Source organism: Lactuca virosa, chromosome 2 (assembly GCF_052849685.1).
Source record: "Lactuca virosa cultivar CGN04683 chromosome 2, Lactuca_virosa_CGN04683_v6, whole genome shotgun sequence".
Lineage (NCBI taxonomy): Eukaryota > Viridiplantae > Streptophyta > Magnoliopsida > Asterales > Asteraceae > Lactuca > Lactuca virosa.
In genome coordinates, this window is record NC_136427.1 from 145,732,727 (window position 1) to 145,753,762 (window position 21,036).

General features: G+C 38.7%; 1 protein-coding gene and 2 pseudogenes across 2 annotated transcripts; 1 reads left to right on the forward strand and 2 right to left on the reverse strand.

Annotated features, from left to right (window-relative positions):
• Window positions 1–5,795: 5,795 nt before the first annotated feature.
• On the reverse strand, window positions 5,796–6,257 carry LOC145157832 (secreted RxLR effector protein 161 pseudogene; annotated as a pseudogene).
• Window positions 6,258–11,786: 5,529 nt separating this feature from the next.
• LOC145157833 (uncharacterized) lies at window positions 11,787–12,413 on the reverse strand. Its single transcript, XM_079076817.1, has one exon. The coding sequence runs from the start codon at window positions 12,411–12,413 to the stop codon at window positions 11,787–11,789; it is 627 nt and encodes a 208-aa protein (XP_078932943.1).
• Window positions 12,414–13,049: 636 nt separating this feature from the next.
• LOC145159560 (UDP-glycosyltransferase 75C1 pseudogene) lies at window positions 13,050–18,323 on the forward strand (annotated as a pseudogene). Its single transcript, XR_013737798.1, has 2 exons — window positions 13,050–14,594; window positions 18,114–18,323. The product of XR_013737798.1 is annotated as a UDP-glycosyltransferase 75C1 pseudogene (transcript).
• The last annotated feature ends 2,713 nt before the right edge of the window (window positions 18,324–21,036 follow it).

Genomic DNA, 21,036 nt, shown 5'->3' on the forward strand with positions numbered 1-21,036 from the left:
TGGGTGATGTTTTGATATTGACAGTTCGGGAATCTGTCATCCAGCAGCTGAGATTGAGTGGACTTCAGCAGTGTAGGGTTGTGTCTCCGGGACTTCAACAGTGTGAGGTGAGTTACCTTCCATAATGCCGGCCCACCAGTAGGAGTTGTATGATAGATGATTGTCTTTGTGATATTCATCTAGGTTTGCTACTACCTGATATGTTTATGTACTAGTATGATATGTTATATGTGATAGTGGTAGTAGGAGGGAAATAGTCCCCAAGTTCGGTTGTTAGGACCGAAGGGTAGGTCGGGCACCCCAGAATTGTCTGACAGTATGTTTATGCTATGATATTATGTGGTAGTAGTAGGAGGTGAAATAGTCCTCGTATGTCGGTCGTAAGGACCGACGGGTACGTCAAGCACCCCAGAACGGCTTGACCTGGGTAAGTCAAGCACCCCAGAATGGCTTGACCTGGGTAAGTCAGGCACCCCAGAATTGCCTGGAAGTATATGTGTGTTATACTATTACATGGTAGTGGTAGGGGGTGAAATAGTCCCCGATAGTCGGGTGAAATAGACCGACGGGTAAGTCAAGCACCCCAGAATGGCTTGACCTGGGTATGTCAAGCACCCCAGAATGGCTTGACCTGGGTAAGTCAGGCACCCTAGAATTGCCTGACAGTATGTTTATTGTATGGTGTGGGTATGATGGGGGAACTCACTAAGCTTCGTGCTTACGGTTTACAGTTTTGGTTTCAGGTACTCGTTTCAAAGGAAAGGAGTCGGCTCGATCGCAGCGCATCACACTATGGTTTTCCGCTCATGAGATTCTTTGGGATTACACTCTGATATTGTTTTATGATAACATGTTTTGATTATTTCTACTTTGGTTTTGACATGACATGACATGACATTATGAATGTTTTCTTATACTGTTGGTTTTATAATAACTTATCTAGAAATGAAATTTTTGGCCTTCAGTTTTGGGATGTTACAAGTTGGTATCAGAGCCTTGTTTTGAGGGATTCGGGCACACTCTCGGGTTTGTCTGGACTCAAACTAAGGACTGGGTATGAAAATTTTCAAAAGTAAAATCATTTTATAAAAGAAGTTTGAAAAGAACAAGGTGTGTGATGCGTGCAATCAGCCGAGCTCAAGTAAGTTTTCCCCAAGATACCCATACATGTTATGATATGTTATGTTATGATATGATTATGAGAACTGCATGCTAGATTAGCGCTAAGGATCTAGGAAGGATGCTTTATATGCCTATTGTATGTGCTTGTAGACTTGCATGCTAGTACTGATCAGTCAGTGATAGGATGGCCTGTTTAGGTTATGCCTGATTGTATGAGCCGTTGAATTGCATGTACATATTCCTGATTAGAGGATAGAAAGGTTTGATTGGAATATGATGGTTAGATTTCCATTGTCTGAATGTTGTTTGCTTTGTGCTTTTTGGGACTCTTACTGATGTGAGTTAGCTACTAAGTGAATATGCTAAGTCACATGGGACATAGGCCGGATAATCTCAGAGTGATGGACTTGACCCTATTGCGCAGCTCTTGTCCGAGTCCAAACGTTCTAGGGATGGGTCTCTAACTTGAAGGATTATCTGATCTCTGTTGCATGTGGCTATATTCATAAGGTAGCTAGTTGACATTACTGGGAATCTTTCAGCAGCTGAGGAGTGGGTGAGTTCGGGAACCTAGGACAGCCTAGGAGATGTTTCAATGGGTTAGTAGTGAGGTTCAGTGAGACTTGGGTGTACCAGTTTGGGAAAGTGACTTGGAGGATTCGGGAGGACTGCTGAGGAAAGTACGGATAGGTGTGGAAGGTAGTATTGGGCCCGTACTACTGAAAGCACAGGATCCATACTCGAATCAGTGAGAGTCTTGAAGAATCTGAGAAGCTTCGGGGAAGAATTAGTGACCCGGTTTGGGGACAGAGGATGTTCCAGTTGTTGCAGCTTAGCCATGGGAAAGTGAGCTAGCGTGCGTGACAGGGTGTCAGATCCTGAAGGATATGAATACCAAGAGGTTTCAGATGCGAGATCGATTAAGAGCCCTAGGAAGAGAGGGTCGTGTCAGGTGCGCATAGTAGAGGGTCCCAGGAAGAGACCCATGACTTCTGATCGTCGGGTGAAAGGCCAGCAGGGTCGGAGTCAGTGCAACGCGTACGAGAAAGTGCACGAGGGAGTTTGTCACTCCAAGGGTTTAGGCTGCTACAGGTGTGGCAGGGTTGATCATGACAGTTGAAGGTGATTAGTATTCCTCCAAATGTTGCGGGTATGTTGTCTTCTACTGCTGCTAGATGGATGTTAGGAATATGTATTGCCTTGGAATTGTGAGTAAGTTTGGATAAGTCAGACCTCGGGTCGGTTTTCCTGCTAGTGTTCGGGTTATCAAGGATCATATATGCCATCCTGGATGTCGAAAGGTCCTTGATGAACCCACAGAGGGACGCATCTTGCGGAATGGGTTCCGCGTGTACCGTTATCATTCTGGATCTTTGTCAGGATCTGTGCGGGAGTATTATTTAGAGGATACTCGGTCAGGAGTATAGCGATAGTTCTCCAATGAAGTCAGCATTCAGTGATTCTATCATGGTTCAGGTATGGTCGACAATTGTCTATGGACGAACTTCGGAGTTCAAGGCACTACCGTTGCTAGGACAGGACTGGTAGCATGAAGATAGTGGAGTCAGTTGCGAGTGTTAGGCGCATGGGTGTTCGGTCATTGGATGTTCAAGAGAATTGCATTTCTCGCGTGGGCTATGTTCGGTTAGAGTTCAGTGGTGCTGCAAGATTGGAAGTGGGAACGAGGATTCGTCAGCTGCAAGATTAAGGTCTTCAGTGAACAGCATGGGAGATGGTCTGAGGTGTCAGACTGTACCAGATTCAAGAGTACTCTTCAAGATTTTAGAGGATGGTCGATCTTAAGGTTTAACTGGTAAGTGATCGCTAGCATGGGTAAGCACAGGTTGTCAGCAATGGACTATTGGGAAGTAAGAAGGATTGGGAATCCTTCAATTCGCACGTACCGTGAAGACTTAGTCGAATTTAAGTGAGGGAGAGACTTTTTATATAGTTCTCCAAATGTGAGTTCTGGTCGCGCGAGGTGCAATCTATTGGGCACCTTGTCAACCAGAAGGGTATCCTGGTCGATCCGGTCAAGATAAAGGTCGTGATGCAATGGGATATTCCGAGGTCTCTATCTGAGATTCGGAGTTTCCTGGGTCTAGCGGGTTATTACCGGAGGTTTATACGGGACTCCTCCGAGATTGCAGTTCCTTTGACCCGACTGACCAAGAAGTCGGTGGCCTTTCGCTGGGGGCCTGAGCGGCAGGCAGCCTTCGAGACTCTCAGACAACGGTTGTGCGAGGCATCGATTTTCACCCTGCCAGAGGGTGTAGATGATTTCGTGGTTTACTGTGACGCTTTGATCACGGGCTTGGGTGCGGTACTGATACAGTGGGGTCACGTGATAGCAGGTTTCGGGAACCAAGTTAGAGTTCCGGTTAGGACTCAAGTTCAGTGGTGTGTTAGGTCGAGTGCGTGTTCGACCCGGTTTGGAAAGTGTTGTAAGACTACGGGGGTAGCCGTAGTATTCACTAGTGGTCAGTTAGTATGGGAAGTGTTGTAAGACTGCGGGGGTAGCCATAGCATTCACTAGTGGTCAGTTAGCATGGGAAGTGTTGTAAGACTACGGGGGTAGCCGTAGCATTCACTAGCGGTCAAATAGTGCTAGAGTGTTGTAAGGCTGCGGGTGTAGCCGTAGCATCCACTAGATTGGTAGATAGCATGAGCACGTTTAGAGATCGTGAAAAGGACAGTAGTACCCACCAGTTCGGGTGCAACGTCGAGGATATGGAAATCCACGGATTGGATTTCGGAATTACCCATAAGGATTAGATCAGGTTGAGCCAGTGATAAGACTGTAGGAGTGCCACTACAGTTATGGGATCAGGGAAGCAGTGGACCGTATAAAATTGCTTGTGATATAAGGCTACCATCGGTTAGGTGGCAATCACTTTTAGCCTTGGATTTGATGATGACAGGATTCGACGCATGGACCCGATCGGTTAGATCAGAAGGATGTTTGAGCCACAGTGGCATGATAACTAGTGGCAACTAGTTCCAGAGAAGGATTTCGTTCATAAGTCGTGTGAGGCGACTAAGTGGGAGTGCTTTGGCTCCGCAGCCGGGCCGGAACCCGATATTTCAGATGATTGGTGAACGAATAGAGACCCGGGAGGTCTCATTAGATTTTGGAAAGCAGCCATGTGGCAACATACTACTTCAGGCAGTTCAGTGTTCGGGCAGTTTCAGTGTCTGGGGCAGTGTTTGTACTCGTGTCTTATGAGAATAACGTTAATGGGGTAACTGGGGGTTTTTGAATGATGAAGAACCCGACATTTGGTTTGATTTATTTTTTAGTAATTTTTTTAAGTAATTTATTTTAGTTTTTGAATTACATTTTCACTCTTGATTATCATATGCTAATTTAATGTGTTTGTTTAGTTATGTTTTATTTTAGATCATGAGAGTTGATTAGAAAAGAAGAGATTATCATATGCTACTTTAATGTGTTTGTTTAGTTATGTTTTATTTTAGATGAGGAGAGTTGATTAGAAAAGAAGAAGCAATGGGCGTGACAACACTCAATTGTGATATGCAAATCTACATGGAGAATCATTGGAGTTTTCAACTAAACCTTTAATACTCTCTCCGTCCCAAAATTATAGTCCATCTTCCCTTTTTGGTTTGTCCCAAAATAATTATCCACTTCTAAAAATAAATAACATTTTTTACCAAAATACCCCCTCATTATTACTTAACCAACTAAGATTTTAATTGAACATTAAATGCAAAGTAATGACAAAACGGTCTTTTTATTAAATAAAATTAGTAATAATTAATGTTTTTTTTAATTTGTGTATTTTTTGTCTGTGGATAATAATTTTGGGACGGAGGAAGTATTAAAAATAGGAGAAAACATATACAAGAGAAGACACGAGGGCCTAATCAATTAGATCAAAGTGGATTTTACTCAACGATAAAATTTTCACTGTTTGCCAAAGATCGTGATGCGTCAATCCTATTTGTTCGCCACGTCGACAGTTTTGAATCGTGGTTGGAGTTCCCTAATTATGAAGGATGCGGCATGTCAATCCTATCTGCGCATCCTGTAATCTCTCCAGATCTACTATCCATTTTATTTTATAGAGTAGTGTTTGTAGGTTTTTTCACAAACCTCACTCAATTGGAAACAACAATAAATCAAAGAAAAGAACAACAGGGGAGAGGTTAAACCTTCACGCTTCTTTGAACTTATGTATTAGATAAAAACTCAACGTACACTTTTCCTGAACATTTAAAGAGAAACTAAGCTAGAAAGCAGGAAACGACCTCCACTACTACTAAAGACTCGGACTCTCAATGCCAACATGGCTTGATTTATTCAGAACTTGAAATGCTAAAATAAAACGTGCATAAATGATAATAATTTCTGAATTATTCTAAATATTTTCCCCCTTAATTCAGAAATTTCATACCTGTTTAACTCCAATCAAATCCTTCATTTCTTCATGCTTTGTCTTTGCCATTGCTTTGGTCAAGATGTCTGCTTTCTGCTCTTTGATGCACACATAGTTGACTATGATCTCACATTTCTCTACACAATCCCTGATGAAGTGGTATCGTATGTCTATGTGTTTGCTACGCCCATGGAACACCGGATTCCTCATCAAATCCAAGGCTGACTGATTATCAACACATAGAGTGACAGGCGGGACCTTTTGCTTGGTTATCTATGTCAATAAGCGTCTCAACCAAATTCCCTGACAAGCTGCCATTGTTGCAGCTATAAACTCCGCTTCACAGGATGATAGGGCAACAACACGTTGTTTTTGAGATGCCCAAGTGATCAAGTTGTTGTTCATGTAAAATGCCATCCCCCCTGTACTCTTTCTATCCACCACGTCATTAGCCAGGTCACTGTCTGAGTATCCTGTAACTGTGACTTCATCCTTGCTTCTAGTGTAGCATAAACCATGATTCAGGGTTCCTTTCACATACCTTAGAATACCCTTTACAGCCTGCAAGTGCTGCTCTGTTGGCTTCTCCATAAACCTACTTACCACTCCCACAGCAAAGGTGATATCAGGTCGAGTATGAGTTAAGTACCTTAGGCCTCCAACCAAACTTCTATATTCTGTGGGATTTACCAGTTCTCCGCCACCATCTCTAGTCAATTTTAGCTTGTGCTCCATGGGACTCTTCGTAGGATTATAGTCTTGCATTCATGTCTTCATCAAGAGCTTCCTGGCATAACCTTCCGGTTTCAATGATATCCCAGTCTCCCTTTGGCTCACCTCCATTCCCAAATAATAACTCAGCAGACCGAGGTCACTCATTTCAAATTTTGCTTTCATATCATTCTTGAAAGCTCGAATACTCATTTGACAATCCCCTGTGACTATCAGATCATTGACATAGACACCAATGATAAGAATGTTACCTCTTTCTTTCTTCGTGTAAACAGAGTATTCTTGCGCACACCTTGCGAATCCTAGATTCTTCAAGTGATTATCTAAGCAGGCATTCCACGCCCTAGGCGCTTGCTTTAGGCCATATAGGGCTTTTGTGAGTCTGTACACCTTATTCGCTTCTTCTTTCTTGACAAAACCCTCAGGTTGAGTCACATAGACTTCTTCTTCTAGTGTGCCGTTTAGAAATGCCGATTTGACGTCGAGGTGATGAACGCCCATCCGTTTATGCCTGCGAGTGCTAGAATCGCTCGAACAGTTTCGATTCTGGCCACTGGTGCGAATACTTCTTCGTAATCAACCCCTTGCTTTTGAACATACCCCTTCGCCACAATTCTCGCTTTATACTTCACAATCTTTCCATTCGGGTCTTTCTTCACTTTGTAGACCCATCTTAATCCAATTGCCTTTCGATTCTTGGGAAGATCGACCAATCTCCATGTCTTATTCTTCTCAATTGATGTTATTTCGGCATCCATCGCATCGATCCAAGCCCTTTGCTTACTGGCTTCTGTGTATGAGGTTGGCTCGTCGTCGTTGCGTATCATCAATAGTTCTTCGATCTCCTCCATTTCTTCTGTTTGATCGTACAAGTCTTTGAGTAGGCGATATCGTTTCGGAGCACCACCACCTGTGGAACTCGATGCTGTGGATGGAGATGGGATCGGAGAGATCGGTGATGGTGGAGCATCTGGTGTACCCGTCGGGTTAAATGGAACGCTATGTGGGCTTATTTGGGAATCAGCCGGCGAGTTAATGGGCCCGGTGTTTTCAGCCCAGTCACTGTCTGTTTGAGAAGCCTCATTCTCTTGTTGTGGTGTTACCGGCTCCGACTCTTCTTCATCAACATAATCATCATCAAAATTGAAAGCTTCAACGGTGAAGGACATTCTCGGCGTCTCCTTCACTTTCGCATTCTTCTCCCATATCCATCTCTGGTGTTCCTCGAAAACAACATCTCTACTCACGTAGATTTTACCGGTGTCTGGGTCCAGTAACCGATAAGATTTTGTTCCCTTTTCGATTCCGAGATGAACCAGCTTCATGCTTCGATTGTCAAGTTTCTTCAGATGGCCTTTTGCGATTTTCATATGAGCGACGCACCCAAACACTCTCAAATGTTCGACATTGGGTTTTCTTCCGGTCCACATGTCATATGGGGTTGCTTCTTTCAAGGCTTTTGTGTGAGCTCTGTTTAACACATAAACGGAGTGACTTACTGCTTCGCCCCATAACACATCCGACATCTCCATTGTTCTTAGATTACACCTAACCATCTCCAGTATGGTTCGATTTCTTCTCTCCACCACCTCATTCTGCTGTGGAGAGTATAGGGAATTGTAATGCCTCTGCAACCCTGTCTCATTACAATAGTTCGTGAATTGATTCGATAAGAATTCGCCACCACGATCAGTTCTAAGTACCTTCACCTTCTCTCCCGTTTCATTTTCTACTAGATTTCTGAAGTTCTTGAACACTTGCAGAGCTTCATCTTTAGTTTTTAAAAGATAGACCCACATGACTCTACTGAAGTCATCTACGAGTAACATGAAGTACTTGTTTCCAGAGGGAGTGGGCGGTGACACTGGTCCGCATAAGTCACCATGAATCAGTTCGAGTCTCTCCTTAGCTCTGTAATTCGATTGAGAAGGGAAAGGCTTCCTCACTTGTTTTCCTGATAAACACCCTTCACATGGCTGTGTAGGAACATCTAGAGTTGGCATTCCTTCAATCATCTTCTTTTCTGACATACATTTCAAAGAGTTGAAATTTATATGCCCCATTCTTATATGCCACAACCAAGTTGGATTATTTACTCGAGCAGATAGACACATGGAGCTGATCTCTTCCAGCTCTATCTTATAAAGGCGATTTGGTGACCTTCTTACCTTCATTAACAACTTTCCCATAGTGTCGTGAACCCACAAGAACGGGTCTTTTATCTTGATTTCGTCACCACCTTCTGCTAGCTGTCCCAGACTTATGATGTTACTACATAAGTCTGGAATATAGTACACCTCACTGAGTTTTCTTTGATCACCATTTTTGCATTTGAACACGATAGAGCCCTTGCCTTCAATCCTTACTCTCGTTTCATTTCCAAACTTCACGTAGCCCTGAACTGACTCGTTTAGCTCTTGAAACTTATCTTTCACCTGTCATATGATTAATGGCTCCTGTGTCAAGATACCAGAGACTCGATTGTCTTACCGCCCCCTTCGTGTTTCTTAACTTTGGAAACACCTTTTCTTCATTTAGAAAGATCCTTTCGTCATCGAATGAAGCCAGCAGTAGCGCTGGTTCATTGTCATTGCAATCTTGGACCAGATTGTTCTCATGAATTCTCTCACGCCTTGGATTCAAGCATTCTGCGGCATAGTGTCCATACTCCTGACAATTATAACATTGTACCCTGCTTTTATCTTGATTATTTGAGGTGCCACGTCCCCCATCTTTCTGGTAGTGTGAACCTCTTCCACGACCACCTCGTCCGCCGCTATTTCTTCCGCGACCTCTGCCTCGTCCTCGAAATCCACTTGAACCACCACGACTCGATTTTGATTTCGAGTCATTCTCCTTCTTCTTATTTCTCTCTGACCACTCTTGGTGCGTCAGGAGAAGTTTTCGATTAGAGATGGGCACAAAAACCGGATTGGGCTCTAGGATCCGATCCGATCCGAAAACCGGATTTGGTCAAAACCGGTTTTGACCGAACCGGATCGGATTAAACCGGCCACCGGATCGAAACCGGATTGAGTATTCGGACAGCATTTCGGATTGACCCTTGGATTGAGAACCGGATTCGGTTCAAACCGGATCCGAAACCGGATTGAAACCGGTTTTTTTTTTTACCGTTGAAATTTCAGAAATTTGAATTTTTTTTTTTATAGCCGTTGGAAAGGGGAAAAAACGGCTAGTTTGACTTTTCTTGACTTTTTTGCCCTTCCAAACACATATAAATACAACCTATTTGCTCCATTTACATTTTACACACATTTCTACTACTTTCTACTTCTACTTTATACTTTTATTTTCATAATCTTCCAAGAAATGAGCTCCCGAAATTCTACCGCGGCTCAAGAGTCGGATGCAACGGTGGTTAAAATCTTACCAACCACTCGGAGTAAAGATGTTTGGGAACATTACGATTTGTGTTTGTTGTCGAACGGGAAAGAAAAAGCAAGGTGCAAGCAATGCGGGATGTTTTTGGGAAAAGATGGCAATAGTACGTTGAGGAGTCATACAACAAAAACGTGTCCGGTTGTAAAAGGTCAAGACGATCCGGATCAACCAAATATTACTCCCGACGGTTCGATCTTTATTTACAACAATGATGACATTCGTGAAAGCTTTTGCAAGTTCGTCATTCAAGAGGGCTTGCCTTTCAGCCACTTCGACAACCCACGATTAACAAGGATTTTGCGGGAAAAAATGCAACCACAATACCGGCAAGTAAGTCGCACTTCTCTTAGACGTGATGCTTTAAAGTATTGGGATATAGCCAAAAAAGATATGCAATTGGGATTTTTAAATATAAAAACCGGTGTTTCTTTAACGTGTGATGTTTGGTCCTCCACCGGTACTTGTCCCAAAAGCTATCTTGCCGTCACGGCACATTGGATAGATCCCACTACTTGGGTAATGAACAAAAAAGTTATTGCTTTTGAACTTTTTGCGCATCCTCACACGGGGACACGATTATTTGCAATTTTAGTAAGCGTTATAGAGACTTAAAATTTACGCGACAAAATCTTCTCTATTTCGTTTGACAATGCAAGTAATAATACCGTCGCGGCAAAAAGGAAAAAATCCGGTTTCGGATTATGATTGGGATTTGATAGAAGAGTTTGTGGAAATGTTAAAAGTTTTTAAACAATCAACCACTTTTTTATCGGGCGTGTATTACCCTACAAGGTCGTTGTTACTAAATGAATTATGGTTGATGTCTGCACAATTGGAGCGTTTTGAACAAAGAAGTGAAATATTTGTTTTGGTTACGAGACCAATGAGACAAAAACTAGTCAAATATTTCAAAGAAATGCCACCACTTTTTACTTGTGCCGCGACATTAAACCCATGTATCAATGTTACGGGTGTAGAGGCTTTGATTACCAAAATTTCTATGTCTTTAAATTTGGACAAAGATGACTCAAACTACATCCGTAACCAAATACACACTTTTAATAATACTTTTACTAATTTGTTTGACATTTACGCTACAAAGTATGGCGATATGTCAAACACTTTTGCAAGTGTAACCGACTCTACTAGTGGTGCATCGGGTAGTGGTGGGGGTCGAACGGATTTTCATATCGACCTCTATAACTACCTTTTGGAGGAACAAAACAAAAGAGCACGCACATTAACCCCTAGTAGCGAACTTGGAATTTATATGGGGTCAAATTTTTTAAAATTCATGAGTGCACCACAATTTAAAAATTTGGATCTTTTGGCTTGGTGGAGAGAAAAGGAAGCACAATTTCCTATTCTCTCCGTCATGGCCCGCGATTTACTAACCGTCCAAGCTTTCACGGTAGCTTCGGAATCCGCTTTTTCTTTTAGTGGTAGAGTTTTATCAAAGTTGAGGACGAATCTTACCGCGGTTGCGGTAGAGGTTTGCGTTTGCTTGAAGGATTACTTGGATTCGGTGGAACGTATACAACACTTGGCATCACTAGAAGGCCCACTACCACAAAATGTTGAACCGGAGATCATGGATGAAGAATATGCACAAGGCTTATCAACACCTCCGGAAGACGAAGACGATGACGATGAAGACGAAGACGAAGATGAAGAATATGGTATTGATGACACCCCTACTTATTTGCGTGGCGGTTAAAGAATATTTTAGTGAAGGCGACACGAAGTGGAAGACCACAAAAACTATTTCTATTTGGCTAAATGTTATAACGCCACTTTATTATTATTATTATTAGTTAACTAGTTTAAAAACTCTTTCTAATTCGACGTTTGATGTATGTTTTAACTATTTTAATGAACCTATGTTGCATTTTGTGTTATATATGAGGTCCAAAAAATGTTTTTTTAAAAAAAAAAAAAAAAACCAAATTCGGATCGGATTTCGGATCGGATTGTAACCGGATCGGATTAAACCGATTCGGATTGGGGCCTCGGAAAACCGGTCAAATCCGGTTTGAAACCGGTTCGGATTATTGGCTTATTCGGATCGGCTATGACGTCATCAAACCGGATCGGATCCGGATCCGGATCGGATCGGGTCTTTGTGCATCTCTATTTTCGATCGTCACTTTCACCATGGCCCTTCATACGCTCTTCATGAGCCTTGAGTCTACCGATCACCTCTTCAACAATCATCTTTTCCAAATCCCCAAATTGCTCAAGTGTTGATGCAATTTGAAGGAATTTGTTGGGGACGGCTCTCAACACCTTCTTCACGACGTACAATTCTTCAATTGAATCGCCCAGTGCTCGCATGGTACTCACGATGTTATTCACCTTCGCAGTGAATTCATCGACACCCTCTGTTTCCTTCATATTCAGCGATTCGAACTCAGCCTTCAACGTCTGAATTCTCGCCGTCTTCACTCGATCTGCACCCATGAACATAATCTTCAGCGCTTTCCACGCCTCCTTTGCAGATTTCTTTTCAGAAAGAGACAACAATAGATCTTCAGGAATGCTCTGATAAATGGCCGCCAATGCCATCATATCTTTCTTGGGATCTATCGCTGTATTCGCCGTTCTGGGCTCAATTGCTTCCCACACACACTGAGCCATCATGAACACCTTCATCTTAATCGCCCACGCGGCGTAGTTCTCTCTTGAAAGCATCGGATAGTGAAGAGTAACTTGCCCTTCTTTCTGGCCATTGCCATTTCCACTCGTGTTTCCTGTCATCTCTTCACGAGAACCTCACCAGATTCGCTCTGATACCAAATGTAGGTTTTTTCACAAACCTCACTCAATTGGAAACAACAATAAATCAAAGAAAAGAACAACAGGGGAGAGGTTAAAGCTTCACGCTTCTTTGAACTTATGTATTAGATAAAAACTCAACGTACACTTTTCCTTAACATTTAAAGAGAAACTAAGCTAGAAAGCAGGAAACGACCTCCACTACTACTAAAGACTCGGACTCTCAATGCCAACATGGCTTGATTTATTTAGAACTTGAAATGCTAAAATAAAACGTGCATAAATGATAATAATTTCTGAATTATTCTCAATAGTGTTTGCCATATTTTTCCAGCAAGAGTCCAATTTTTTCGGCAAGGATATTCAGAATTCCAGAACTTTCAGCTAATTGCAACAAACAAGTTCCCACCGACAATCAAAATTTGATCTCATCACTAATTTTGATCTCATCACTAATATCGCAGGGATTGGGTCGAACCGATTGTTACAAAAAAAAAGTAAAAAGAGTAAAAAAGTTTACGCATTAACTTATAAAACGACAAAGATTTCTTTAGTGTTGATGTGCTTTTGTCTTTATATACTATTAACACAACGTCCCAGGATAGCATTTTGTGTGGATGCTATTGCATTCAGAACAGCACTTGTCATTGGAGCCTGATATTATCTCGCACGTGGATATATGAGATGTTGCGCATGTGATTCTGTTTCTGCTTTAAGCTGTCAATCACTTCCTTCCTACTCATCACCACCTATCTCCGTCGCAATGACAATCCATCGGAAAATCTTGATTGTCGCCTATCAAGGCCAAGGCCACATCATTCCAGCCCTCCGGTTCGCCTACCGCCTCCTGAAACTGGGCGTCCATGTCACCTTTTCCTCCAGTGTCTCCGCTATACGACGAATCGACAAGGAAACCACCCCTCACGGCCTAACATTCGCTCCATTCTCCGACGGCCATGACGATGGCAAACAACCAACAACCACCTTGCAACAATTCCTCTCCGATATCTCTACGTATGGTGGTCTTGCGGTTGCAGAAATCATCAGCTCCGCCGCGGCTGGAGGCCAACCCTATGACCACTTGGTTTACACCACCACCATCCCTTGGGCGGCGCGTGTTGCGCATGCTCAAGGTATTAAATCCACTCTCCTCTGGTGCCAGTCGGCGACTATCTTGGATATTTACTACTACTATGTCAATGAACACCAAGGTTTGATTTCCGGTATCAAAAACAACGAGACATCTCCGATCAACTTACCTGGACTACCACCATTAACCACCGCTGATTTACCATCTTTTCTTACGCCGTCATGCCCAAAGGAACATGAATTCGTTCGACATGATTTAAAACGTCATATCGAGGCCCTCAAAACAGCTTCAAGAATACTTGTTAACTCTTTTAATGAACTCGAAATTGAAACCATCAGAGCAATCGATAAACTTGAATTCCTTCCGATTGGACCCTTAATCCCGTCGGAGTTATTCGACGGAAAATACTCATCGGAGAATTCCTTGGGCAGTGACAGAAAAGAGGATGATTACATCCAATGGTTACACACAAAACCCAAATCTTCGGTGGTGTATGTTTCATTTGGAACAATAGCGCAGTTGTCATTGGATCAACTAGAGGAGATAGCAATTGGGTTGCTGGAGAGCCGGCGGCCATTTTTATGGGTGATAAGAGATAGTGAGCAAGCAGGAAGATTAAGCAAGATAGAGGAACTGAAAAAACATGGGATGATAGTGGATTGGTGTTCACAGGTGGTGGTGTTAAGCCATCAAGCAATTGGGTGCTTCGTGATGCATGGTGGGTGGAATTCAACGGTGGAGACATTGGTGGCTGGTGTTCCAACGGTGGTGTTTCCACAATGGTCGGATCAGTGTACGAATGCGAAGATGATGAAAGATGTATGGAGAACAGGGGTTAGGGTGAGAATAAGAGAGGGAGATGGAGTGGTGGAAGGGAAGGAGATTGAGAGGTGTGTGCAAATGGTGATGGAAGATGAGGATATGAAGAAAAATGCAGAGAAATGGAGAGATTTGGCAATAGAAGCTCTCAGCGATGGCGGTACATCCACCATTAATCTCCAAGCTTTCTTGGATCACATATGAAACTAGAGGGAGCAATATGGTTGATCATTATAACGACGTCATTTTATTCGGTAAGTTATGCATACATTAAACTTGGTAATGGCTTTTGCAAAAGAAAATGAATAAAAGGTTAAATGTATGTGTATGATTTACACATGTATTCGTTGTTTGTGTGTGGTTTTTGATTTTTGATCAAAATCAGTGAAGTTTTGCCTTCTAATCTTGTAGGTTTCTATATCATTTAATTGCCCATAAGGTTTATTAAGAACTAATTATTAAGTTGTGGATACATGCACATATATATTTTATGACTAGGTTACAACCGCTGGAAACCACGGGTAAAAAAAAACAATATTGATAATTAAAATTGGTAATGAAAAATCAAAGATATATAAAATTTTATTAAATTAATAAAATATAAGTTTTGTTAAGACATTTAATAAAATTATGTGAATCAAGAAAAAGGTAGACATACATTACTCACGAAGTAGTAGTGTATAAAAAAGTTGAAATATGTAAAACTAAAATGCTATAATCGACATTAAAGTGAAAGTTTAATGGTATAATCAACATTAAAATGAAAGTTGAATCCTATAATTGAATAACTGAATGAAATTAAAATGCTATAATCTACATTTGTTTGTTCATTTTTTTAAAGATATTATAGTTTTATTATTGTACATTTCCCAACCGTTATCTTATGTATTTACAGTTTGATCTTTGTTTTCAATACGGTTCTAAAGTTGATAACGTCGTTTAAATTACATGGGAAATAATGGATTGGATGGGACAAAAGCTTTGAAGAATAAAAATTTAAGGGGTGGGAAAAATATACATTTAGGATACATCACACGTGACTTTAAATCCATTTAAGTTTTTTTTTTTTTTTAAACCGTCAAATATATTAAAAACTCCGCCCCGCCCGCCCAGCAAGTCACTAGACGCACAGGAAACAGGAGAATAAGTACAAAAGTTTACATACAGAGAAAAGGAGATGAGGACCAATCAACCCATTTGTAATTATAATTCTTTCTCCTATGTTTGATCCACACGAATACCCGAGACTTAATAGTATCTACCACCATTGTTGGGGACGAACGTATGTTTTTAAGTACCCTGTCGCATCTCGCCTTCCAAATCCACCATAGCGTCCCGTAGCATATAGCGACTATGTTATTTTTTTGATCCTTATTCTTCCCAAAATCTGCCAAATACTCAATTAAATCTCCAATTGTCGGTACCTGTACTACTGTAATGCCACACCACTTCATCACCCAACCTCAGACTTCTCTCGCAAACGGTAATTGGTCAAAAATTAGCTTAACAGTTATTACAAATGACTATAAATTTAAATCAATTTGCTCCAAAAAGAAAAAAAAACATGATTTTTAATACAATAGATGTCATTAAATTTTCTATGGTGTTCTTGTGTATTCTATTTTCATTTAATTGTCACATCATTATATTTATTAAAGGTAATGCCAATGACAACCCTAAATCTGTTCATTCCTTCTTATTTTCCTAAATGGAAGGCACTATTTACAGGAGTTTACACATGATATTTTTAATAAACTCATAGTTAAATTAACATATACAAATTAAACTAACGACTCTTTGGAAAAAGAACTAATGCAAAGAATATGTGTAATATTTAACATTTATTATTGGTTGTACCATGTAATCAATTTTATTTTATGGTTTTATCGTGTTTATAACATTTTTTAAAACTAACTGTAACTAAACCAAGTAAATGTTGATTTATCCAATTTTGAGTAATTTGGTTTCGGAATAGTAATTTGGTTAACCAGAAAACCAATTAAAATTGAACACGAAAAAATAAACATATTAAACTTTGAGAAAATGCAAATAAAAATTAATATAGAAACATTAAGTGTAAAACATTTGTAAAACAGAAAAGCATTTGTTTGAATAGTGGTGCCGGAGTATTATGGCCAATAGCCGATACAAAGTGCTAAAATGAATTTGTTACAAACAAAAACTTCTCTTTAATTGTTTAAAAGTGATAAATGAATCTGCAATCTTCTATGGGACAAATACACAAATATGCAATTAAACAAAGATGCACTAAACTATGAACTAATAAAACTTGAAAACAATTACAAGTCAAAAGTGATGTCAGTCGTGAGACAACTCAGTAAGTTATAAACTAATAAATTTTTAAAAACGTATACCTATTACATAATACGTAATAAGTTATATAAAAACATTTACTTAAGCGTATATAATGCTTCTCTATATTTATCTTCAAGAACATCAATACCATTGTTTCCATTATCACCAACAACAATGACACCTTAAGTGAAATTCAAAGAAAATTTTCATAAACGTTGAATGAAGCTCCTGCAGTAAATGAGCATGGTCATCATTCTCAAAGAAAAATGCATCAATACATTTAAATGAAATACAAAAAGGAGAGGTTACCCTTTGATAGTGATCTCACTTCTTCCTATCTCAGCCCCAGCCAAACCAGACATGAACTTAGACATACGAAAGAATATAACAGAATTTAACAAACACAACCACTCAAATTACCCTTTTAATAACAATTTTCCCAATAAAAGGGGCTTCTATCAAGTAAAAGTTTTTTTTTACCAAATGTCAATATACTGCAATTACACATTTCAAATACAAAGAATGCAACAAATATAACCATATTTGTTCAAAACTTACATTTCCTCAACTGTTAAGCAGCACCAAACAATGCAAATTATGTCAGCCATCAGTCCTTTTCCTACACATGAAACCAACCATTTAAATTTAAAGTTTAAAACAATTAAGAAAACTTAATCCCAAAAAATCAGATTGCAAAAAAAAAATTAAGCAAAAAAGTGAAGTTATTATAAACAACACAATTAACTTTTAACTCATTATGTGGAACTTACTTGTAAGAAAAATTGAAGATTTTGATGTGTCAACCTCAAAAAAGAAGACATAGGGCTGTAAATCGATTTATTCTTCAAAGTAAAATCAAAAGTAAATCTCTTTTTCTTGCATATATCCATTGTAGTTTAAAACATGGTACTTCCAGAAACAACATTTTAATTCCAACTAAGATTTACCTTTATATCATAACAACTTTCAGAAATAACCCACACACATATGGTATAACAGAAACTATGTTGATATATCTTGTATTTTCCCTTTTATGTATGGTTAAATGTTGAAGATATAGCAACATACTTACACTCATACTCTCTGAACCCTTTTTGTCCTCAAGTAGCTTGTTAAAACATACTTAAACTAAAAATTTATATAATAATATTCAAACCAACAACTAAAAATCAACTTTATATTTAATAAATAAAATTATTATTTTTTTTACAAAATTTTCAAACCAACAACTAAAAATCAAAATAACACATGAAAATTGATCCTTCAATTTAGGAGACAGACTGTGATGTCATCGTAGAAAATGGTAGGTAACAAAGGAGTTAGAACTAATAATCATAGAGTATTATTGGAATACACACATACAAACAGAGTAAAAGGCAAACACTAAAAACGACATACACTGATTTGAAGTATCAAACTGATGGAAGGTTGATGTTTTTTTCCTTCAATTTATGCAGATGATTTATGAGAGATCGGACGTGTGAATGAAATGTTGATATAGGTTTAAAGTATTTATAATTTGAAAAAACATGAGATTGAGAAAGAAAACCAATTCAAATCGCATTGAAAATAGGAGATATGATATTTTCTGTTGCAGGTTGTAATTTTAAGAGGTTTTTATTGAAAAATGTTGCTGAAGATAATAAGAGTTACCTATTTTCAAGCAATTGAATGATAATCTCTTATTATAGGTGGAATATAAGATCATATAATTGCCTAAAAATTGTATTACTTTCGGATTTAGCGGAGATAATTGGATTGTTTGTAATGTAAAGTGTTGAAAATAAGGAAAAAAATTAATAATAATTAATAGGCCCGATATATAAAGGTAAATAATCTGTTATACTTAGTTGAAATATCTTCTTAAATTTTAAATAACCTGCATTATATTATCCTTATTTAGTGGGAAGAATTTAAATTTTGTAATGCTAGATTGCAAAAAATCAGGAATGTACACGAGGTATTAAATGGCCAAGGGGTAAAAAGTAGAAGAAGGGCAATTTTGTAAAATCATTTTGATAAAATAGGCGGAAAAATAAGCTAAGGATTGGCGCATGAGAAGACACGTGGCATGAATGATACTGTTTTATTACAGTAGGGGATTCACAATTTGTTGAGATTTCTCATATCATCTAAATATAACTCAACAATATATAAAGCTGAAATATCTTCTAAATGGTACCATCATTTTATAAAACTTTAAAAATATTCTAAATAATAGAGTTTTTTCATTAACTTATTTAAAGGATGCATCAATTTTGTTTATATCATATTATTATTTTTTGTTTAAGTTTTAAATTTAAAATTTGTTGAAAATAAACTATCATGTACGATCTTTAAAAAATATCATTACAAGAGTTTATAAATGTACAAATTATTTGAAAAAGTTTTGTATTTAACAAACTCCCACATTAAATTTTTTAACTTTCTTTGACTCGAAAAACTCTTAAACAAACTTCTATTAATTAAAGAACTTATTAGCTAGGTCATCAAAACATCCATCATTAACCACTAATTAGGCCTGACAATTGGGTTGGGTTAGGTTGGCGGGTCACGTGTTGAGTTCGGTTTGACGGGTTAGAAAAAATATAAACTCAACCCAACCCATATAATATATGGTTTGGAGGGTCACGGGTTGACGCGTTGGAAACCTCAACCCAACCAAACCTATATAACTCGTTAAAGTATATGAGTTCGCGGGTTAACAAGTTAGTGGGTCGAACCCAATCTGCATAACACGTTTAATAAATAAGCAACAAATTTTCAAAAAATAAGGTTTTTTCAACATAAAGTCATAAAGTGATTAAAGTCATTAGCGTAAAAAAAAAAGGTTTCCAACATAAAGTCATAAAGTCATTAACATCCGAATAAAATTAAAACATAAAAACATTCACAAAGTGTAATTGTTCAAAAATATCCAAAACCCAATTTGATAATGTATTCATGCTAGATTTCTCATTTCTTCCTTCAACACCGACTTCTTCATGATAACCTTCAAATATAATCAATATACAAAATTAAATTTCTGATCTTTTGAAAGCTACATAAATAATTTTATGTCGTCTACTATTTTTAATAAAAATAACTCACTAAATGATAACTTAAAGTATGTTGGAATTTGTAGCTTTTGTATTGTCTTCGTTGATGTTCAAATTAATTAAATTTTGAGTTAGGTTGTCAACAACCACATTCAAATCAACTACATAAGGAATCGAAAGAAAAAAAATAATAATAAGTAATCCAAAATTTTAGTTAATACTAAAAAACCAAAAATTATTAAATATTTCCTTTTTCTCCAAACAACAAATCCCTAGTACAAACTAAAGCTTCAACCATATCAGACTTCATGGAACTTCGATATTCATTCAAAATTCTTCCAACAAGACTAAAAGTCGATTCAGATGCTACCATTGAAACGAGAACACGAAGTAAATTATCAAATATATCAATTTATTTTAAATGTAAGTAATGTATATACAGGTTGGCGGGTTGATCGACCCGCGAACCCAAACAGGTAACTCAACCCAACCCATGAAATAAACGGGTTTGCGGGTCAAAAATCTCAACCTAAACACGTCTATTTTCAGGTTGGGTCAGTGTCGGGTTACAAGTAAGGTCGAGAGTTGTCAGCCCTACCACTAATATGGTGGGTGTCACTTCATTATCACACATAACCACTCAAAGGTTGGTAGACCCACCATTATATCCCTTTTATTTTTTTAATTATTTAAATAAAAATATGTATACTTTAATTATTTAAAATGTAGACAAAGGTAGAGAGATATAAGAGTGATAAAGAGAGAAAGAAAATAATTGATCGTGGTGGTTCGTGCTCCCCACGACAAATGACCACTAAAACTTCAACTACTAGCCAACACTAAACACCCGGGATGGTGTTTACATTTGTGGTTTGTGACAAGCTAGACCAGAAGGAGCTTCGTGGCTAGTACACGGAATGGTCTTAATCTCTTTGTGCCATCTATATTCGTAGTAAATCCAATGAATTTTCCTAAGATGGTACTAAATCTACCATAATAAAATTGTGATTTATTATATTGGGAGACCCAATATGGAGACCTATTAAACCATTTTTTTTTAATTAGAAAATAATAGGGATGGAAAAATCTTCATACCCGATGGGAACCCGAAACTGATATTCGGTTTGACCGGAGAATCACCAAGTTGACCGGGGATGGGGACGGAGATGGGAATCCCCAAACAAAAAAGTGGGGATGGGGATACTAGTCCCAGACCCTGGACCCGACCCTGATAGATATGAACCCGACCCCGATAGATATGAATATATAAAAATAAAACAAAACGTATATTTATATTAAAATTTACAAAACTCATTAGTAATTACTTGGTTGCACCATTAAC